This window comes from Hoplias malabaricus, chromosome 3 (assembly GCF_029633855.1).
Source record: "Hoplias malabaricus isolate fHopMal1 chromosome 3, fHopMal1.hap1, whole genome shotgun sequence".
Classification (NCBI taxonomy): domain Eukaryota; kingdom Metazoa; phylum Chordata; class Actinopteri; order Characiformes; family Erythrinidae; genus Hoplias; species Hoplias malabaricus.
The window spans coordinates 49,809,685-49,830,301 of record NC_089802.1 but is presented as its reverse complement, the minus strand read 5'-3'; the positions used below and the strand labels follow the sequence as shown (position 1 = coordinate 49,830,301).

Sequence of the window (20,617 nt, the reverse complement as noted above, 5' to 3'; positions counted from 1 at the left end):
AACAAAACATTGTCAATCAAACTGTTATCTCCAGGACAATGGTTTCCTCAGACCAGAGCGTAACATCACTGAAAATGTTGTGGTTATCTGGTTTGTAAAAAACAAAAGGAAAACTAAGTTTGAGAACCCAGTGTGAATAGATATATCTGGGGATGTCTTTGAAAAAGCATTTCACCTCAAATTTGCTTTATTTTTAGTGGCTATTTTGACAGGAAATGAGGTAAATAAAGGATGGACCCTGATTAATGGTCTGTATAGGTGCTAGACTCTAAACACAAAACAATGTGCTCAGTATGCTTTAAATTGTCATACTTTATTTTGCCTTGAGAACCATTTTTTGGATCTGTGTATCTACATCCATTTGTAGTTCAGTGCTATTCAATAAAAATTCCTTTGCTTATTAGCAAGTTCAACATTTCAAAATATTGGCAACATTTCAACATTTAATGAGTAAAATGATGATTAACGTCATAGTTAAAGGGAAAAAAAGTGGAAGTTCACAACTATGACCGTTTCACACTTTCAACTTAACAATATCAGACAGGAAGGGATTCTTGAGGTAAACGCCACTTGAACTCATTCTCAAGTTCATGAAACCCACGCTTGCGTTTGTGTAGCAGTGTGATTGTGTGCATTATTTTGGAACAGTGAAGCCTTACGAGGCTTGTCTACATAAGTATTTCAATCATCATATTGTGTATTATATTCTGAATGCTAAAAATACCTTCAAACATCTTGTTTTTTTTTTTATTGACTCTGGGTCTCAGCGATGTCCATCGTTTGTCTGTGGTCTTTTTTGTTGAAGTGAATTTAGGAGATGCAGAGTTATACATCTCCAGGGTCTTTGGGTCCTGGATTGATCCTTGCTCCTTGTCACTGAGAGGAGTTTGGTGTGTTCTCCCAGTGTCTGTATGGGTATCCTCTGGGTGCTCTTGTTTCCTCCCACAGTCCAAACACATGGGGGAGGTTGGATTTTTGTGTGAAGTTGTCCAGTATGAATGTGAGTGACTCTGCGATACCAAGTGATAGACTGGCACCCCGTCCATGGTGTGTTCCTGCCTTGTGCACAGTGAATCCTGATCAGAATGAATCTGTTGTTTAAGAGGAATGATTGAATGAATGGGTGGCACGGTGGCGCAGCAGGTAGTGTCGCAGCCACAAAGGTTGTGGGTTCGATTCCCACTCCGGGTGACTGTCTGTGAGGAGTTTGGTGTGTTCTCCCCGTGTGGTGTGTTCTCCCCACGTGGGTTTCCTCCGGGTGCTCCGGTTTCATCCCACAGTTCAAAAACACACGTTGGTAGGTGAATTGGCGAATCAAAAGTGTCCATAGGTGTGAGTGTGTGAGTGAATGTGTGTGTGTGTGTGTGTTGCCCTGTGAAGGACTGGCGGCCCCTCCAGGGTGTATTCCCGCCTTGCGCCCAATGATTCCAGGTAGGCTCTGGACCCACCGCGACCCTGGATTGGATTGGATAAGCGGTTACACATAATGAATGCATGAATGATTGAATGAATGGAATTTATTATGTAATGTAAGAAAACATAATAATAATTTGTAATTCTTCTGAAACAATCAAATCAAGTCAAATTAGTCCAACTTGAGATTTCTGAAGAAAGAATTATTTATAAAGCACATGTCCACACCAGAGAACAACCAACAAAAGACGAGCAGAGATAAGTGTCACAGAGAGACTGATTTGGTGCTGTAATTTTTCAGAAAATGATTTTGCAACGTCTGGAAATGACTCTACACTTGCTGTTAATCGGTTGCTGAGTCAGCACTTCCTCTGTTGTCATTCATTTTGTTCATGTCGGGGGTATATTCATGATTTTCTAGACATTGCTGGTGTGGTGACCAGTGTTTTTTGTGACAGTTGAGGTGCTGACCTTTGGTCCTCTGGAATTTATCAGAATTGTGTTACATACTGTGTTAGATACTGTAAGCTGTTCACTGGTGTTCAAAATTCTCTTAATACTTGCAATGTATACACTATATTGATGAGTAAGAATCAGTAGAAATACAGGAGTTGATGCTGAGGATTTTGACAGGTTTAAACCGGATGTGTGAGTTCTAGAGAATAATTATCAGTTCTCTCAATAGTTTTCGCAAATGGACAGCCTCTACTCTTCTGGGAAGGCACTACTCCAGATGGAACAATGCTGTGAGGATTTGAATGCATCAGCAACATAAACATGAGGTCATGTATGAATGTTTGAGGTCAGGTGTTTATGATAGGTGATTAGTTTTGGATCACAAATGGCTCTTCAATGTACTGGATAATTTGTAATCATTTTTTGATTATTTGCTGCTAATAAAAACTGCTGCTATGACGGCAGATAAAAAACATTATATACTGCATTTAGGAGACCTTTCGAAGCATGATACAGTTGGGAGATTTTTAAGATAAAAAAACTACACAGTGCCCGTATACAAGAGTTACAGTTTAATGGGTAGTGTGGGGAGTGACTGTAAAGTATCACCACCTGGTTACATTTAGTATAGACAACTGATCATTTTAGTTAGATGTTATTATTATTAACATTTCTATCAGAATTCAATAAATACAAAACAGTTGGTAATGGTTTTAAAAAATGCTATGAAAAGATAAACAACTGTCCAACAAGGAAAAGAGAAACGAGACATTGCTCTTTTATAAAACCCAGAAGGCTCTCAAACACAAATACACATTCTGCAGAGATCAACACACACACACACACACACACACACAAACATATACAAACAAAGTAATCAACAATGTACCAATAACATATGCTTAGCAAATAAAGGGATTAATTTAAACTTGGTATAACCAGTATGTTATAAACCATTACGAAAAAGTCAGCAGAAACTGCTAGTGTCCACCAAGATCTTAAAAAACAATAAATAGTACGTTGCACGTCTTTATACCACCGTTCCTTTTTCCTTGATAAGGCTTTTCTGTGTTTTTTGATGTGAAAGGGACAAATATCTCAACATTTTCAGGCTCTCCATGTGGTCCTGAGGGTTTGAATTAATATCCACAATTAAACTTCAGTTGATTTTCCCTGGTGATTGTTCCCTTCAATCTGCAATTTGAATGAAAATGTAGAGTGTTTTGTATTAGATTACATCCTTGAGCAACACATGAATTTTTAATATGAATAATATTTATAGCATTCCCTTTTAATTAGGCATAAGTGATTACAGTGGGCAGAATATGATTTTTATTCCAAACGTGGCTATTTTAAAGAACAAGAATGTTCTCTATTTGAACTGTGCAACCACATTATTAAAAATTCTTCTATGTAAATATGCAGCTGTATTTTTTCCTCTTTCCCTTAATTTTAAATGCAGTATTGGCCCATTAAAATGCAAATGTTCTTTGCTTGGGCTCAGACAGCACTGTAAATTTGATAGTGTGTTTTATAGTGTTCATTTAATTTCCAAAGTGTGACTCAATCTAAAAAGTATGGAAGCCCTAAAAGGGCAAGATGAAAATAAAAGTTTTAAGTATGTTCCTGAGACTAAGTTCCACATGTTTTTCTGCCTGTTGTATACACCCAGAGCAGTTGAAAAAAACAAAACAAAACAAAACAAAACATTTTTCCATCAAAAGGCCTCCATTCTACTTTGATTCAGTCGTACTTTGAGTACTAAATGAACACTATAAAACACACCAGCAAATTATACCCTATGCAGTTCATTGGTGTTCAACATTTTTTTATAAATAAAATGGGTTCACTGTAATTAATCACAGAGCCAGTAGAAATACACATTCATTATGTGCTGAGGAGTTTTGACAGGTTTAAACCTGATAACACTTATCACTGACTGTAATAAAATTCTGAATAGAATTGGTCATAAACACATGAAACTATAAGCTAGACTCTGGTGACATATGCATAGCTATACCTTTTTGAGTGGTTGGTCCTTTAGCTGGATTTGTGGTTTAGGAGATTTTTTAGGTTTGTCTGTGCATTCTTCATGTTCTCCTACAGTCACAGACTGGCAACTATAGCCAGAGCTGCTGAAGCCACTTACGCTCTCTCCTGAAGATTCTGAACTGTCCACTGAAAGACAACAGATAAAACTGGCACTCTGAAATCACAGCTCTTTAAATAAATGATCAAAATGTTCACAGGCTTTATGCATTAAGACGTTTCACATTAACAAAGTATTACCGAGAAGACTTTGGCTGCTGACTTCTTGCTGTAAGTCATATTCTTCTAAGATTTCTCCACTGCTGAATCTTCCCGTCTCAGAAACTCCCCTCCTGCTGGGACCAATCAGGTAGCCCATAGGTGAGGCAGAGCCCCGTCCAGAGGAAGAGGATGAGGAAGATGTGCAGCTGACTGAACCAGTAGAGTTTGGTCTCTGAACTAGAAATCCACCCTGAGAGTCAGCTGTTCCGGAGGAGGTAACTGCCTTACAGTCTGCAAACATGAAAGAATGCAAAACAATCAAAGTACTGTTCAACCCAGACAAGGGTAATAAACATGCCATTCCAAAAGCTAAATGACATGTAGAGGCTGTATTCCAAACACTGTCCAGAAATGGATGCCTGTCTTTCGTGCAAACGTGTGAGGGAAATTCCACAATCTCATTAAGATTCAGTTAAATGATTAGGAATTGTTTAACATGCACTGGGGTATTAAAGAGCACTTGCCAAGACACAAAAGTTCACAGTGTTGATGTGAGGTTTAACAAGTCTAGAAGCTACTTAACAGAATGCTGTTGCATGAAATGATTACAAATGTGCTTCATTATACCCGAGACACTGTTTTATAATACTTCAGAGGAAAACACAAATTAGTTTCACTGGTTATTTAGTAAATTAAGCTATTAAATTAAAATATGTATAATAGATATTTGATCTTTTTATTGATGTTTTTAATAACCACCAATTTAAAGAATTCAGAGCCAGTAAATTTGCCTGCAGTAACTGATTTTGCTTTTAAAAATCCGTGAAATTTCCCATTAATGCAATGTAACATAACATCTACCTAATTCTTACTCTTCATTCATTCCAGCTGTAATACTAGGTAGTACATAAGACATGTTTTTAAAGTACTTCACCTCTTACTGTCAGAGCACAGTTGATGGCACGGTCACAAATGGCTGCTTCACTGGGCTTTATATCCATAAATGGTTTATACCCAATTCCCATAAACACCCTCTCTTGCATACGGATCTCTGCGAGTCAGCCAATGAAACATGAAGCATATATTTAATCTCAACATTTTATGTTTAAATGCAGTTGTGTTTAAAAAAACATTACGTTTATAAATGTCCAGAAATTCAGTGCCAAAATGTTCATTAGACTGAAGAACATGACATTAATGGTGACGAGCAGAACAACAAGAAAGGGTGGTAACATAGAGGAAAAGCTTGTGTAGGCTTGGAACATGAGTTGTCTAGGAACTTAATATTAAGCCCATCTCCACCCTAGTTCATCTGTGTTTATCATCTTGGTTGGAACATTTCCCATTTATTTCAACATTGACTTGAGAGCAGTAAAGCATAAAAAAAACATACAGACAAAGCAAATAAACCCTTTCTTTGTTTTGGGATCTTTGCTGTGTCCTATTGATTTGTTATGTATACCATTTTAAAGGGATTTCTGATTTCAGAGTCAAATGGGACATAAAGCCTTTCACTGTTACAAACAAAACGACTGAATATACAATAATGCACTTTCAAGTTACTGAGAATAAAAGTGGATTGTGGTTCAGATGAAGTGAGAAAGGCCTGGCGTATTCACCCTTATTGTGGACAGCCTGCTCCCACAGTATCCTCTCCAAGTCTTTTGTCCAGGCTTCTTTCACATCCCGTGTTGCTGCCTGAAGTGCATATGTGTCCTGAGACTTACGCCTCCGAAACCAGATCTCAAAACACTGTCCAGAATCACCATAGTTATGAGTCATTCCGATGTCAGAAGTCTGGAAGAGGACAGAGAGGCAGAAATGTAGATAAGAAAGAGAATTAAGATATTGGTTTTATTTGATGCTGATGATTATAAATATTAGTGGTGCCATTGTTTAAATTACACAGACAATGCGCTTCTCAATGGTCATCACTTTTACTAAGCCAATCAGCAGCCAAAGTTAGGTGTACATTTAATTTTGCAGCCTATGAAGTAACAGTCCCTTCTAGAGGGGGTTGATGTGCAGTGGCGCTGAAAGAGAGATCAGTGCTACTTTAAGATATAGAGCTAATGTTAGCCCCATGTCCTGGAGAAACTTCATTTTCTTTACCCTTAACACACCTGTGATGACAATAAAGCTGACTTACATTGTGAATCACATTAATAAATAAAAAACATATTAGATCATTTTTATATAAGATTAACAATAACATTAACAACAATAACATATTCATACTGTGTAGGTCAAAGGTAGGAGTCCTAAATAAACGTAGAGTGTATATTAACATAGAACATATAAGAAAATGTGTTTTAACATAACTAATTATATGACATTTTTACTAGACATAGTTAAATATGGTAATGGAATGAGGTCTTTTAGACCTCTTAGACCGATTCTTTCACTTCAGATCTCATCGTACATAATGAACAATTTTAAACAGTAGATTAATTATACAGTGATTCATTATTTGCAAAATACATGGAGAGATTATGCTTTGCCGCTGTTTAGAAAGCCCCCTTGGCTCTTGCATTCTTTATTTCGATTTCAGAAATTTGGCAACCCAAGATGTGATAGGAGCAAAGCCTATGAGCACAATTCCTCTGCATCCCCCAAGTTTGCATTTGTATATTATCCTAGAAACATTAATTGTGCCCACCCACTTTTGTCCAGGCCCATTCCAAGGTCAATTTCTGGCTCCACCAATGGTTCTGATGGAAATAGTTTGCCCCAAAAAAGGGCTGCTTTTAAATCATGGTGAGTAGATAGGCTATACATGCAAGGAGATTACCTTGAAGGACTGTTTGTAGATATATGTGTCATTCCCAACATCTGTCTTCTTGGTCTTGCTAAAGAGGATAAGATCTTGGAAAAGGAAAACATGCCGGTAACATTTCTTCTTCCTAAAGGAAACTAAGAACTCGTCTTGACGAATCAGCTGCCCTTGTTCCTTGAGGTTCACCTGTGAACATACATTTGACTCAATTATATTTATGTTTATAGCTAACATGGACTGTGTCTGTGGAGAAGTTTATTAACGAACTGTGAGTGAGTTGCAAGCCTGTTACTTGAGGTACTTTGTATTAAAATACTCATGATATAGAAAAAGACTCCCATTATTGGGAGTAATAATGCTGCTGTCTAACTTTATTTTTAGCAAATATCGAAAGAACTTATACATTTGCATGCATTATATAAAGTGGTGGATAAGTGTTATGTTCAGTCAGTCCTTCTCTGCCCTATCAGACAACAACATTCAACTGAAGAACATTGTAATTTAAGTGGCTGAAAATAAATGTTGTGACCTCAAGCTTTGTTAGTATAAATGGGGACATTTGAGCTGCTCCCTTAAAAAAATATCCACCTGCTCACAAACCTATGACATTACAATATATTTATTATATTATTCAGGCATGAACTATGACATCCCCTTATTTTTGTCTGGAACTTCAGGACAAGCAGAAACTTGGAGTAAACTGTGACAGTGGAACATATTTATATGCAGTGCACAGAATTTTCATTTAATCCTTTAAGTTTCCAAGATTTACTGTTCAGCTCCCAACTCACATCACATTCCTGGATGTCATCCATGGCGAGAAGATCGTTGCCATGGCGAAGCTGGAACTGGATGACCTCAAGAGCAGCCTGTATCTCAGCTTTCTCGCGATCTCTGTGTGGCTCAGAATCACACTCTCGCAGCATGTCCTGCAGCAGTAAGCTGTATTTACTGATGCGCTGCACTGGCTTCAGCAGGTACGAGGACAGGTCCATCTTATCCCCCAGCTGCTGCTGCTTTTGCTGCAAATGTGTGAACATTGTACTGCTTGGAATTACTGAGAAACATTCTGAGGAATGAAGCTACTAAGTGCCATTAACGTTATATGGTTAGTGTGGATGGATATTTATTTCTTTATTTAAATGCATTTGTTTCTTTTCTGGATATCTTAAATATAGCTTGAGACAATATTCAGTGTTATTCTTGATGTTTTCACAAGTTGTGTGTGATGTCTGGCTGTTCATTCTCAGGCCTTACGTTGAAGAACTCTTTTCCATGGTGAATGAGCAAGTTGTCGGAGTGAGGTTTATTCTTGCTGTAGAGGGCATAGAGACCAAAGCTTTCTTTCTGAATTTGGAAGAGGAGAGACATGTCACAGAACATGAAGGGAAACATGCAGGACAAAAAAATGAAAACAAAAAAAAACAACATACTTTATAATATCTGTCACTTTTAAGTTATATTACACTTAAAATAAATACAGCAATATGTTTTCAATAGGGAATTCATTAAAAATGAAAAATCCCACTAGAAGGCGAATACCTGACAAACTCTATTCTCTTACTGCAGAGCTGGGATCTCCTGGCACATAGTGTACACAAGTGTAATATTTTTACTACACTTTTTAATGTAACCTGTCTTTATTTATTGTTACTTTTGTTTTGGTTTTTGGGTTTCAAATGGTTTTAATGGTTTTCTGAATTTAGGTTTTAACTGTCAGCTTGGAATTTTCAGTTCAGAGCAAAAACTCACTTGTCTTAGAAAGCAACGTCCGACACGAAAAGGCTCTCTTAGGCAAAGTTCTAGCTCTTTAAGAAAGTGGTGCTGATGAAAGTCCCTGAGCTTTTCCAGGTTTCCAAAAATGCTCCCCCTCTGGCCCCTTAGGTCCTGTGGCACATCCAAGCGCTCCAACTCAGGGAAGTAGTGCTCCATGACATAACTCAGCGCTCTCACATATTCTTTTTCAGTCCGCAGCAACTCCTCCATGATATGCTGCAGCTTACTGCCAGAACAACATAGTAACAAGAATCAATCATTGTCAGACCATAAAATTATTTACTCTATTACTTTCTTGCACAGAACTAATTAAAAAAATGACAGCAATGTTTCCACAACTGCTTATCTTAGCAAAACACAGCATTGTGAATGATTATCTACTGGAATTTGGCAGTGTTATCAAAAACAATGTGCAATAAGTGTTGTGGTATAGATGGTGTGATTTTCATTAATTCATTCATTATCTGTAACCGCTTATCCAGTTCAGGTTTGCGGTGGGTCCAGAGCCTACCTGGAATCATTGGGCGCAAGGCAGGAATACACCCTGGAGGGGGCGCCAGTCCTTCACAGGGCAACACACACACATTCACTCACACCTACTGACACTTTTTGAGTCGCCAATCCACCTACCAACATGTGTTTTTGGACCGTGGGAGGAAACCGGAGCACCCAAAGGAAACCCATGCGGACACAGGGAGAACACACCACACTCCTCACAGTCAGTCACCCGGAGCGGGACTTGATGGAATGATTTGTAAAAATCAAAATAAAATTGACCATGATTAAGCAGCAAGATTGGGAAATTTATTGGGAAGCTTAGATGTGAGGCTTATTGGCTAATTCAGCCCCATTCAAAAAAAAATTCTGAAAAATTACTGAAAAATTCTATAGAATTTTATATATTGAACACTAAAAATTAAAGACAGATAACCTTGGTGGCCTTGGTTATAAAAATACAGGTCTGGTCTTTAAAATAATAACTGACATTTAAATAACAAACAGGTACTTTCCCCAAGTAGTTTAAGCCTACTTCCCAAATGTCTGACTAAAGTTGGGACTCACACATGTTTAATCATCAGCATGTGTATGCCACACAGGCCTACTTGATATCATCTCCTCTAATGATAAACAAGAACAGAGTGGTCTATTCTGTAATCCATGAACACAGACTGTGGGCTGGAAGTGTCTGGACATATTGGTCTTTCTAGTTTGGAAGACTTCCCTTGATTACTCACAGTAAATGATAGCTGTTTTCCAGGGCTTTGGTAGGGCTGTAGGCTGAGCTCTCTTCATGCTTGTCTGGAGAAATGGGGTCTAATGGTAAGGCATCTGAAGGTTTATCATCCTCCTCTTTCACCCAACCCTGTCTGGGGCTGGACACACTGGAGCAGAAGCTTTCTTGCCGAGATATTGGGGATTGATGCTCATCCAAAGACACACTGGGCTTGTATCTGTTACCATTTATAGCACACTCTGGTGTGGTGGAAATGTCAGAGCACCGTCTTTGTTGATAAGATACTGCAGAGGCATGGCCATCTAACAAAGACTTTGGTTTGTCCCTGGAGTGTTCTCTGAGTAAAGGCACAGGAGAGCAATTAGAAGCACGTTCACAGGAGCCCTCACTCTGTGATCTCCCTAAGGCTTGTTTCCATTGTGCTTTAGTTGCCGCCCTGGTCGAAAGGTGAATGGCCTTGAGGTCAGGCTCACTGTGGTATTTGCGAGACAACATCCTTAATTTTATCGTTAAGTCATTCTGTAATGCAGAACCGTCATTTCTGCTTGAGGCAATGACTGAGGCACAAGGCTTGGCTTCTTTAAAGTTGTTTTGCTCTGCACTGGAAACAACTTGCTCACTCAAGCTTAGAAGCTGTGTTTGGGTTTCCTCTCTTTGTGTCTGAGATACACACTCAGCTCTGAACTCTTTACAGTTTTTAGATATGACTGAACATATATCTGGGACCACCGGGAGTGCACTGCTTATTTTGCTGGTTATCCCCTCAGGTTTAAAATTGAGATTAAAAATGCTTACAGCTTCACTGTCACTTCTGGCACAACTGTCTTGGCTCTGTGTCTGACCATCAGCTCCAATCCACTCACTGTTGGCCTCCTTTTCACCCCGGGAGCTGGAAATGGAGCATGAAGGAGCTTGCAAAGAAGCTTCAGCAATTCCCAACATGCTGATATCTGTCTGTGAATGTCTCTGAGGTTTCTGGATCCCATCACACTCCAGCAGCTTTTCCTCCAGCCTCTGCTTGACATCCTGGCACTCAGCCCAGGCCTTCTTCCACACACGCAGCTCTCTTGGATGTTTCACAGCCACAACATTACTCTTCTCCTCCTCAAAACGCTGGGGAAGAAAAGCTTTAAATCTCTCTTCAAATGTCTTCAGCTTGCTTATATTGGCGTGTTCTGAGCAGCCAGTCTTCATGTGTTCCAGATAATGACTGCATTCTTTGGTTAGAGATAAGACCTGACAAACAGATGTGTTACATCATTTATTTCAGAAGATTATTTCACTTGTATGTAACTAGGTTTGGGCTGTATAACGTTCATACCGTATAGCGCTCTATTTAAAAAAGTGGACGGTAGCTCAAAATGCGGACGGTATTTTTGACGTGTGGTGTGTCATTTTCTGTTTTGTCTTTAAAAGTCGACAAACCGTTCATGTGCATTTAAGAGAGTCACAGGGAGGGGGCGCTGTGGGAGCTCAATGACTGCTGATGTCACGGTCTGAAAACGGGTGGAGATAAACACAAGCCCAGTAACCCACCGCAGTTGGAAGTTTAGCGCTGAGTTTGGGTTAAAAGAGAGAGGAAGAAAGCTGTAAACAGATAAAAATCTCAGAAAATCCTTCACTTGACTTTGTGCTGCTCACAGGTGTATGGCTTTATCCTGTAAATATGTGTGTGTTGAGTTCTCAGTTAGCTGAAAAAAAACTTCTGTGATGTGCTACACAAGTGCCTGTTGTGAAGCACCAGCTGTGCTTCTAAACAGTGTAGAACCATCTTATTATGGTCCTAGATCAGCTTGTTTTTCTGTTCCTTCAGCACAAGTTTCAGAAATTTGCTGTCTTTGTGTCGGTGTGCACTGTTGGGATGTGTTTAGCTAGGGCAGGGGTCGGCAAACTTTACCACTCAAAGAGTCATTTGGACCGGTTTCACACAGTAAAGAAAACACTGGGAGCCACAAACCCCTTTTGAAATTTTAAATGAAATAACACTGCGCATAACAGGTTTTTTTTTTCCTTTGTGCTATGTGTAAACAAACTATACTGTTACATTTATGAAATCAATAAACGACCGCAGAGAAAATGAAATAACATTTCTGCATGCAACAAAATATTTTTTACTCCGAAAAAAAGACGTTGGGTTGACGGTTAAGTAAAATACTTAAGAGCGGTAGCTCTACAGTCAGACCGTCCAATCCGAAGATTTTAGGCTACTTCACCACGCCCCCTTCTCACTCAAGCGAACCAAACGGAGTAGGGGAGGGCGGGACTAGTTTGTGAACGAAACGTTTCTCGAAGTTCTATGTAAGCTGTAGAAAAACAAAATCCCAGACGTTTGTGCAATTCTGCCTGGACATTTTTTTTAAGTCTAAAAAAGAGGACATGTCCGGGTAAAAGAGTACGTCTGGTCACCTTAGTTTAGCTAAATTCACTTGGCTTTGTGCTCACAGATATAAGGCTCAGCGTAGCCTGACGGAGCATCCCCTCCCCGCGGTAATACCGTATATCGAGATAATATTTTGAGACAGTATGAAAAATGTGGATACCGCCCATCCCTATATGTAACTGATATTTCTAGTATAAATGCTAGCGGTTGCATAGTTCTTTACAATGTAGGAAGTAGTCACAGTACAAAAGCATACACACTAACCTGCTCACAGAAGCCGTACAGACGAATCAATGACTCCAGTTCTGATTTACACTGTTCACCATGTAGCAGAAAAGCAGCCATGGTGGTTTTGAACCTTGTCACGTTAACGTGAAATCCCTCAGTTTCAGGGTAACATGCCCTCTGGATCTTTCTCTCCACATCTCTCATCATCAACATTCCTTTCACTTTTTTCTCCTGTTGACAAAATTTATTTTTAAAATACCTTCTTTTGTTAAAGTGTGAATGGATACAGCGCTCCTACACAGTCATCTCAGAATACTATGATCACCTCCTTGTTTCTACACTCACTGTCCATTCTCTCAACTCAACTGACCATGCAGGAGCACAAGTTCCTGTAGTTCCTCTGTACGTCTTCCACCCTGTTCTTCAATGGTCAGGACGACTGCAAGACCACAACAGAGCAGGTATGACTTGTACGGTGGATCATTCTCAGTGACACTGACACAGTGATTGTGGTGTTAGTGTGTGTTTTGCTGGTACAGGTGGATCAGACACACCTGTGCTCCTAAAGTTTTTAAACACGTGTCCACTCCATTAGACACTTAAGTTTGTTGATCCACCTCACAGCTGTGCAGTTTCTGTTGGTTGTCCACTAGCCCTTTGTCGGTCATCACTGAAAACGGCCTATGAGACTCTGTTAGCTGGATATTTTTGATTGCTGGACGCTTCTCTGTCCAGCAGTGACACTGAGGGGTTTAAAAACTCCAGCAGCAATTGTACCACCACAACACACATCAGTGTCACTGAGAATGGTAGACTTCCCAAATAATAACTACTCTGTGGTGGCCCTGACCATTGAAGAAGAGGGGGATATTTCCTTGTTTTAGGGCGGTAGATTAAACAATGTGTAGAATGAAAATAAAAAACAAGCTGAAACATAGACTCTTCTGACAACACCACATGTCTCTACTGTCTTTTGAACCATCCATATATTTACCTTTGCCTGAGCAAGAGAAGAATGGAGATCTGTTAGTCTTTGCTCCAGCATTTCAGTAGTTTCTTCTTCAAGGTCAGTGTCCCTCTGCCATTTCTGTTGCTCTTCCTCACACCACACTCTGATCTGTTAAGCACATTACACATCTGTAGATATCTATGCTTTACAATTTTTGTAACATAAGCTGCCACTGAAGCACTGTCAGTATACTGTATTTAGCTGTACAGAATTTTAATAAAATAGTAAATTCACTATTATAACATAACTTGTAAACACAGTATTGGGTCTTATGTTTGTCTCGACATACTGGACATGTTTCACTGATAAGAAATGCAGAAAATATTAAACCTCATAACAAGACATATATATTCAATTCACATAAATTACAGTGATGTCACTGACCTGAAATACCATGATGCAATCAGTATGGTAACCTAATAAAAACTGTAATATTAATTAATTCCTTTTCTGTAATTGCTTATCCAATTCAGGGCTGCGGTGGGTCCGGGGCTTACCCGGAATTACTGGACGCAAGAAGGGAACACACCCTGGAGGACAGTCCTCCTTGGGGCAACACACACAAGACTTGCAACAATTTTTTGAGTAGTCAGTCCATCTACCAATGTATGTTTTTGGGCCTGAAGGAAGCCCATGTGGCCATGGAGAGAACACTCCAAACTCTCAGACAGTCTCCCACAGCGCGGTTAAACCAATAACTCCAGGACCCTGGAGCTGTGTGACAGTGACACTACCTTCTGCGCCACCGTGCCGCCCAAAACTGTGTTATTTACTTTAAATTACAACAATTATTAACACTGAATTTATGTTTTGCCTGAAAAATAACATAATAAATGGTAGTTACAGTGTAATTTTGTCTTTTCTTCCATCTCACAATATGGTATGCAGCCTGTTTAATCCTGACACTGATGGCAAGCTAGGCAGTTTACAAGTATTGAAAAGTATTGATGTTTGCCTTACAGTGTTTAGTTGGTCCTCTGTTTCTTTCAGAAGGAGCACATGATCAAGATGTTGTAGTGACTGGTTGGACCTCATAACCAGAGTGTGAACTCCCTCCTCTACCTGATTGTACAGACAAGTCACAGCATCCATAGAATCCCTATAAAATGAATAGAGATTTATTTAGCTTGAATACTGAGACTTCTTATATGTTCCATTAATTTGGAGGGACATTTTCACAATTTAATCATTATAAAAGCATGCTGTATATATTTATAAGGAGTTTTAATTTTTTTTTAAATAAAACAAAAGTGGTATAAAGCAGTTTGACCTGATGACATTAAATCATTCAGCTGTTGCATTCATTCATTCATCCACTGCTTATCCTGTTCAGGGTCGTGGTGGGTCTGGAGCCTACCCGAATCACAAGGCAGCAGTTGTGATGTATATTACAATGGTCCTAAGATTGTACATAGGTGCTTACTTGTAATCTTCAGAATGGGTGAATTTGAACTCTTCCTTCCTCATTCTGGCGAGTATTGCACCACCCTCCCTTTGAAGTGTGACCATGCGTGTGTCCTCCAGTACTTCTTTCATGGAGCTCTTTTGTTCTTGTATACAGTTTTTCACCTCCTGCAGCATTGAGATGGTTAGTCGCATTATAGATAGCATTTAACAGTTTAAGTTAATGAGTCAGTATCTGTGTTTACCTCTACACTGCCAATTTCCTTGCTGCTGTCAAGTTTCTTTATAGCTTTCTGAAGTAATATGGCTGCTCCTTGCAGATCCAGCTCAAAGAGGGACAGTTTCTGTAATGAACACAGAGTCTTTCATGAATAAAACTTATGTGCTGAAATGAAGCTGGTGGCTGGACATCATAAAACTATCATATACTTCATGACACATACAAACACAATAAAGTGCCGCACATGTGAGCAGCAGAGGTCTGTATATATGATATAAATCCATTTAAATTCAGTATCAGAAATTGACACAGAGGCATTACCAACTAAGTTATCTCATGATCCAAATTGTCCCAAACACATTCACTGATGTGATCTGAGCTCTGAGGTGGACAGGCCATTGTTCGGAAAGCATTGATTGATTTGCAGATGGCCTTTTTTAAATCTATTTCCTCAGTAATGACTTCTTTACAGCTCCACATTCTTTCAGATTCATAGTGTTGACTTGTCCTCTCACAGTGAAACAATGGACGGAAACAGCTTTGGAATTTTTTAGATCTGAAGCAAGTGTCACATGGAGTGTACCAGGGAGACAAGAAGGAGGAAGCATGTGTGGAGATGTAATGTTTTTTGTGTACTAAAAGGAACACACAGGAACAGAAACACTAACACACAAACAGTGACCAACAAACAGACTAGCAGAACAAGGCTTAACAAGGAATAAGTGTATGCAAGGTGACTGAGCTCACAGGTGTGGGGCATGGCTAAGGAAAACAAGAAACAAGGAGAGAGACAGGTAAAACATGTTTGAGGCAAGACCAAAACACAGAACCAAAACAAAGGATTCCTGATTGAGTGCTGTGTGATTTTGGAGTTTGATGGAAACAATGTTGGTGGTCTACAACAACTTGCATGTATTTGAATTTCTCTTCAACTATCTTTTAATCATGTTTAAAATCATCTACTTTTTTTGGCTGCCCCTTCCCACCAGGGGTCGCCACAGCGGATCAACCGTGAACCGCATCATCGATCTGGCAGTTTTTATGCTGGAAGCCCTTCTTGATGCAACCCTCCCTATTTATCCAGGCAATGTGACCAGCACTGTAATGCGATTCATTCCAAAAGCTAGGTACACACACTCACTCCTACGGACACTCCACCTACCAACGTGGGTATTTGGACCGTGGGAGGAAACAGGAGCACCCGGAGGAAACCCATGCGGACACAGGGAGAACACACCAAACTCCTCACAGACAGTCACCCGGACAAGCGCTCGAACCCACAACTCTAGGTCCCTGGAGCTGTGTGACTGTGACACTACCTGCTGCACCACCGTGCTGCCCAAACTGCTATATATAAACACTATATAAAAATACTGATCTTTGGTTTTATGGATGATGGGATTATGGAATTTATATAACATTACAGAAAATTAGCACATGATGTATGTCATATTTTTTTTGCCTTGTGATCATTGGCTCTCCTCAGATCATAATTCATAATTCAAGTCATAATTCAAATCATAATTCAAGATGGCGCCGAGGATGGCAGCCACGGTGACGAGCTCCTCCGTGTTATGTTTGTTCTTGTTAATTAATGTTGTCTATTGTACCTCAAACTTGGTCAGCTGGAACAGAGAACAGTTACTAACCGCCAGGGACAACATTTCTCCTGATTTTATGCCGGAATTTATTCAAGAACCTTTAGAGTGTGTGGAAATCTTTACAACGGCCGCGCTGACGCTGCTCGGCCTCGCAAGGAGACGCTGGGGGTGCAGACGAAGGGGCAGACGCGCGGGCGCGCTCGTGCGTCTCAGGCGGCGCGGGCCTCGCACACCTCTACCATCATTATTCCTCTCCAACCTCCGATCTCTCAGCAACAAAACTGAGGAACTACTCCTGCTCCACCGGACCAACAAAGACTTCTCCTCTGCTTCTGCCCTCTGCTTCACGGAGACCTGGCTGAACGAGCTGATCCCGGACAGTGCGCTGGACGTACCGGGCTTCCAGCTACTGAGAGCGGACAGAGACGTGGAACGTAGCGGGAAGAGTAGGGGAGGAGGAATCTGCTTCTACATCAACGAGCGCTGGTGTAGAGACACTACAGTATTGTTAACATCATGCTCTCCTCATCTGGAGTCTCTCTTCATTAACTGTCGGCCGTTTTACTCTCCCAGAGAATTCAGTTCCTTCATTCTGGCCGGCGTGTACATTAGGCCGAGCGCGTGCACCAGCGACGCGCAGAGACAACTGGCCGAACAGATAATGGAACTAGAGAGAGGTCATCCAGACTCGCTGCTGATCATTCTGGGGGACTTTAACAGCGCTAACCTCACGAAGGAGATGCCCAAATACAGGCAACATATCGCGTGCGCTACACGTGAAGGCAACGCACTAGACAAATGCTACACAAGCATCAAGAATGCCTATCGCGCTGTTGCGCGCGCCGCTCTCGGGCTCTCCGATCACAGCCTCGTTCACCTCATTCCCACGTACCGGCAGAAACTCAAAACCAACAAGCCGGCCATTACAACAGTGAAGAGGTGGACCAGTGGAGACATAGAGAAGCTGCAGGGCTGCTTCGAATCCACAAACTGGGCTGTGTTTGAGGAGGCGACAGACGGACTGGACGAATACACAGACGCTGTGACGTCATATATAAGCTTCTGTGAAGACAGCTGTATTTCAACTAGAACACGTGTTAAACACAGTAACAGCAAACCCTGGTTCTCTATAGAACTGAAACAGCTTAGGCGAGAGAAGGAGGCCGCATTCAGGAGTGGAGACAGAGCTGTCTACAAAAAAGCCAAGTACAGATTGGAGAAAGGGGTTAAAGCAGCGAAAAGAAAGTTCTCAGAGCAGCTGAATAACCACATCACAGCTAACGACCCATCGTCAGCCTGGAACAGTCTTCAGCTTCTCACTGGCTACAAGGTGAGAAATACCCCCCTCCACCTGAACGACCGTCAGCTCACCAACGACCTGAATGAGTTCTTCTGCAGATTTCAAACAATAGACAATCAGCAGACTCTCTCACCCCATCATCAACCCCCCTCCTCCCCCACACTGGCTCTCACACCTCCACCCCCAGCTTGTCTCACCATCAGCCTGCAGGACGTCCACAGACTCTTCAGCAGACAGAAGGTGAAGAAAGCCCCGGGACCTGATTCAGTTTCTCCATCCATCCTAAAACACTGCTGTGACCAACTAGCACCAATCTTCACCAGCATCTTCAACAGATCACTGGAGCTCCGTTGTGTTCCAGCCTGCTTCAAGACCTCCACCATCATTCCAGTCCCCAAGAAATCCACCATCACTGGATTTAATGATTACAGACCTGTCGCCCTGACATCTGTGGTCATGAAGGTGTTTGAACGCCTGGTCTTAGCCCACCTAAAGACCATTACAGACCCCCTGCAGTTTGCATACAGAGCAAACAGATCTGTTGATGATGTGGTCAACCTAACGCTCCACTTCATCCTTCAGCATCTGGACAGCTCTGGAACCTACGCTCGGGTTCTGTTTGTTGACTTTAGCTCGGCTTTCAACACCGTTGTGCCGCAGCTACTTCAAAGCAAACTGTCCCAGCTGTCAGTGCCGGACTCCATGTGTCAGTGGATTGCAAACTTCCTCACAGACAGAAGACAGTATGTGCGGCTAGGAAAACACACCTCAGACCTTCGAACACTCAGCACTGGAGTTCCACAAGGGTGTGTTCTTTCACCCCTTCTCTTCAGCCTTTACACCAACGACTGTGTCTCCAAGGAACCAGCTGTAAAGCTCCTGAAGTTTGCAGATGATTCCACTCTGGTGGGCCTCATAGCCAATAGTGATGAGTCTGCTTACAGAAAGGAGGTTGGTAAGCTGGTGTCCTGGTGCAGTGACAACCACTTGCTGCTGAACACAGACAAGACTGTAGAGATGGTGGTGGATTTCCGACGCAACCCACCCCCTGTATCCCCCCTCTACATCAATGGCACCGCAGTTTCCACTGTAGAGTCACTCAAGTTCCTGGGCACCACCATATCCAGGGACCTGAAGTGGGAGAGGAACACCGTCTCCATCACCAAGAAACCTCAGCAGAGAATGTTCTTCTTGAGGCAGCTCAAGAAACTTGACCTGCCACAGACCCTGATGATCCAGTTCTACACAGCGATCATCGAGTCCATCATCACCTCATCCATAACCACCTGGTTTGGTTCCTCTACCTCACAAGAAAGAGCCAGGCTCCAGCGCATCATCAGATCAGCAGAGAAGATCATTGGATGTAACCTGCCAACGCTTCAGGAGATCCACACCAGCAGGGTGAGGAAACGCGCTCACAAAATTACGCTTGACCCCTCACATCCTGGACATCACCTCTTCCAGACTCTCCCTTCTGGTAGAAGACTAAGGACCATCAAAACCAGCACAACACGACATGCTAACAGCTTCTTTCCCAGAGCTGTAGCTCTCCTCAACCACAGTGAACACCTCTGAGTCTCCAAACCACTGAACTAAACCGACTGGACTTAACTGCACTGAACAGGACACTTTACTCACTTGCACTATGCTATTTTGCACAGCTGTACAGAAGCTCTATTTCTGTACTTCTACAACAATATATAATATAACCTACTTTAGGAATATCTGGAAACATTTATATTCATACTCATATCTGTACAGTATAGATTTTATATTTTATGTTGTCTAATTTATGTCTTAATGCTCTTTTTTCTGCTAGTACTTAACTGTATTCTTTAGTTTATTTATTGTTTATTGTACCTCTTTTAGAGTTATGTTTGTTAACAGTCTGTGTTACATGTCATACATGTGTTGCTGTCACCAAGACAAATTCCTAGTATGTTTAACATACCTGGCGAAATAAAGAGATTCTGATTCTGATTCTGATTCTGATAATCATCCATATATACTTTGCAGTCAAATCAAGACAACTAAAGGCTGATGTTTTGTTTGGTGCCTATTATTTACTGGTTTGTGAGTGTTAGTTAGATCGACTGAACATATCCAAACACACAGATCAGCTATAGAGTTAAATCAGTCCATCTGTTGCTCTTCAGAGGTTGTTAGTCCTCTGTCCTTCAAGTGTCAGGACCATCACGGGGCATGTAATATTGTGGTGGTGGATTATACTCTGCATTGTTCACAGTGTAAGTTCACAGGAATTTCAGTGAAAGGCCTTTGTTGGGGTGCCCAGCGTGTCGGTCAGGAACGTGCAGTTAATAGCACCATGCACTTTAGTAGATCTTACTTAAATTTACATTTCATTCAAACAGGCTATCACATTTCATCACTTTCTTACTGTCTCTGGTGGTGAAGTCAGTGTGACTGACAGTTGTTAATAGTTGTTCCCATAGTTTTTGCACATTTTTGCATTCTTCTTTCTGTAACTTGACTTTTTAAGAATGTGTACAAGACCTAGGACAAAGAAACCTAAAACTTACCACTTCCATGCAGAGTCATCAGAAAACAAA

The 20,617-nt window shown here is 41.0% G+C and overlaps 1 protein-coding gene across 1 annotated transcript in view; it reads right to left on the bottom strand.

Moving 5' to 3' along the window:
- Window positions 1-2,711: 2,711 nt before the first annotated feature.
- The window catches only part of quo (quattro), a 46,396-nt gene continuing 28,490 nt past the window's right edge, over window positions 2,712-20,617 (bottom strand). The window contains exons 10-24 of the mRNA XM_066665677.1: window positions 15,172-15,270; window positions 14,946-15,094; window positions 14,483-14,621; window positions 13,508-13,630; window positions 12,550-12,744; window positions 9,907-11,141; window positions 8,648-8,897; window positions 8,153-8,242; window positions 7,687-7,917; window positions 6,911-7,081; window positions 5,739-5,916; window positions 5,054-5,170; window positions 4,159-4,410; window positions 3,890-4,047; window positions 2,712-3,063 (exon numbers count right to left, since the gene is read on the bottom strand). Coding sequence (XP_066521774.1) covers window positions 3,022-3,063; window positions 3,890-4,047; window positions 4,159-4,410; window positions 5,054-5,170; window positions 5,739-5,916; window positions 6,911-7,081; window positions 7,687-7,917; window positions 8,153-8,242; window positions 8,648-8,897; window positions 9,907-11,141; window positions 12,550-12,744; window positions 13,508-13,630; window positions 14,483-14,621; window positions 14,946-15,094; window positions 15,172-15,270 — 3,429 coding nt within the window. The 3' untranslated portion in view covers window positions 2,712-3,021. The remainder of the gene's footprint in view (window positions 3,064-3,889; window positions 4,048-4,158; window positions 4,411-5,053; window positions 5,171-5,738; window positions 5,917-6,910; window positions 7,082-7,686; window positions 7,918-8,152; window positions 8,243-8,647; window positions 8,898-9,906; window positions 11,142-12,549; window positions 12,745-13,507; window positions 13,631-14,482; window positions 14,622-14,945; window positions 15,095-15,171; window positions 15,271-20,617) is intronic.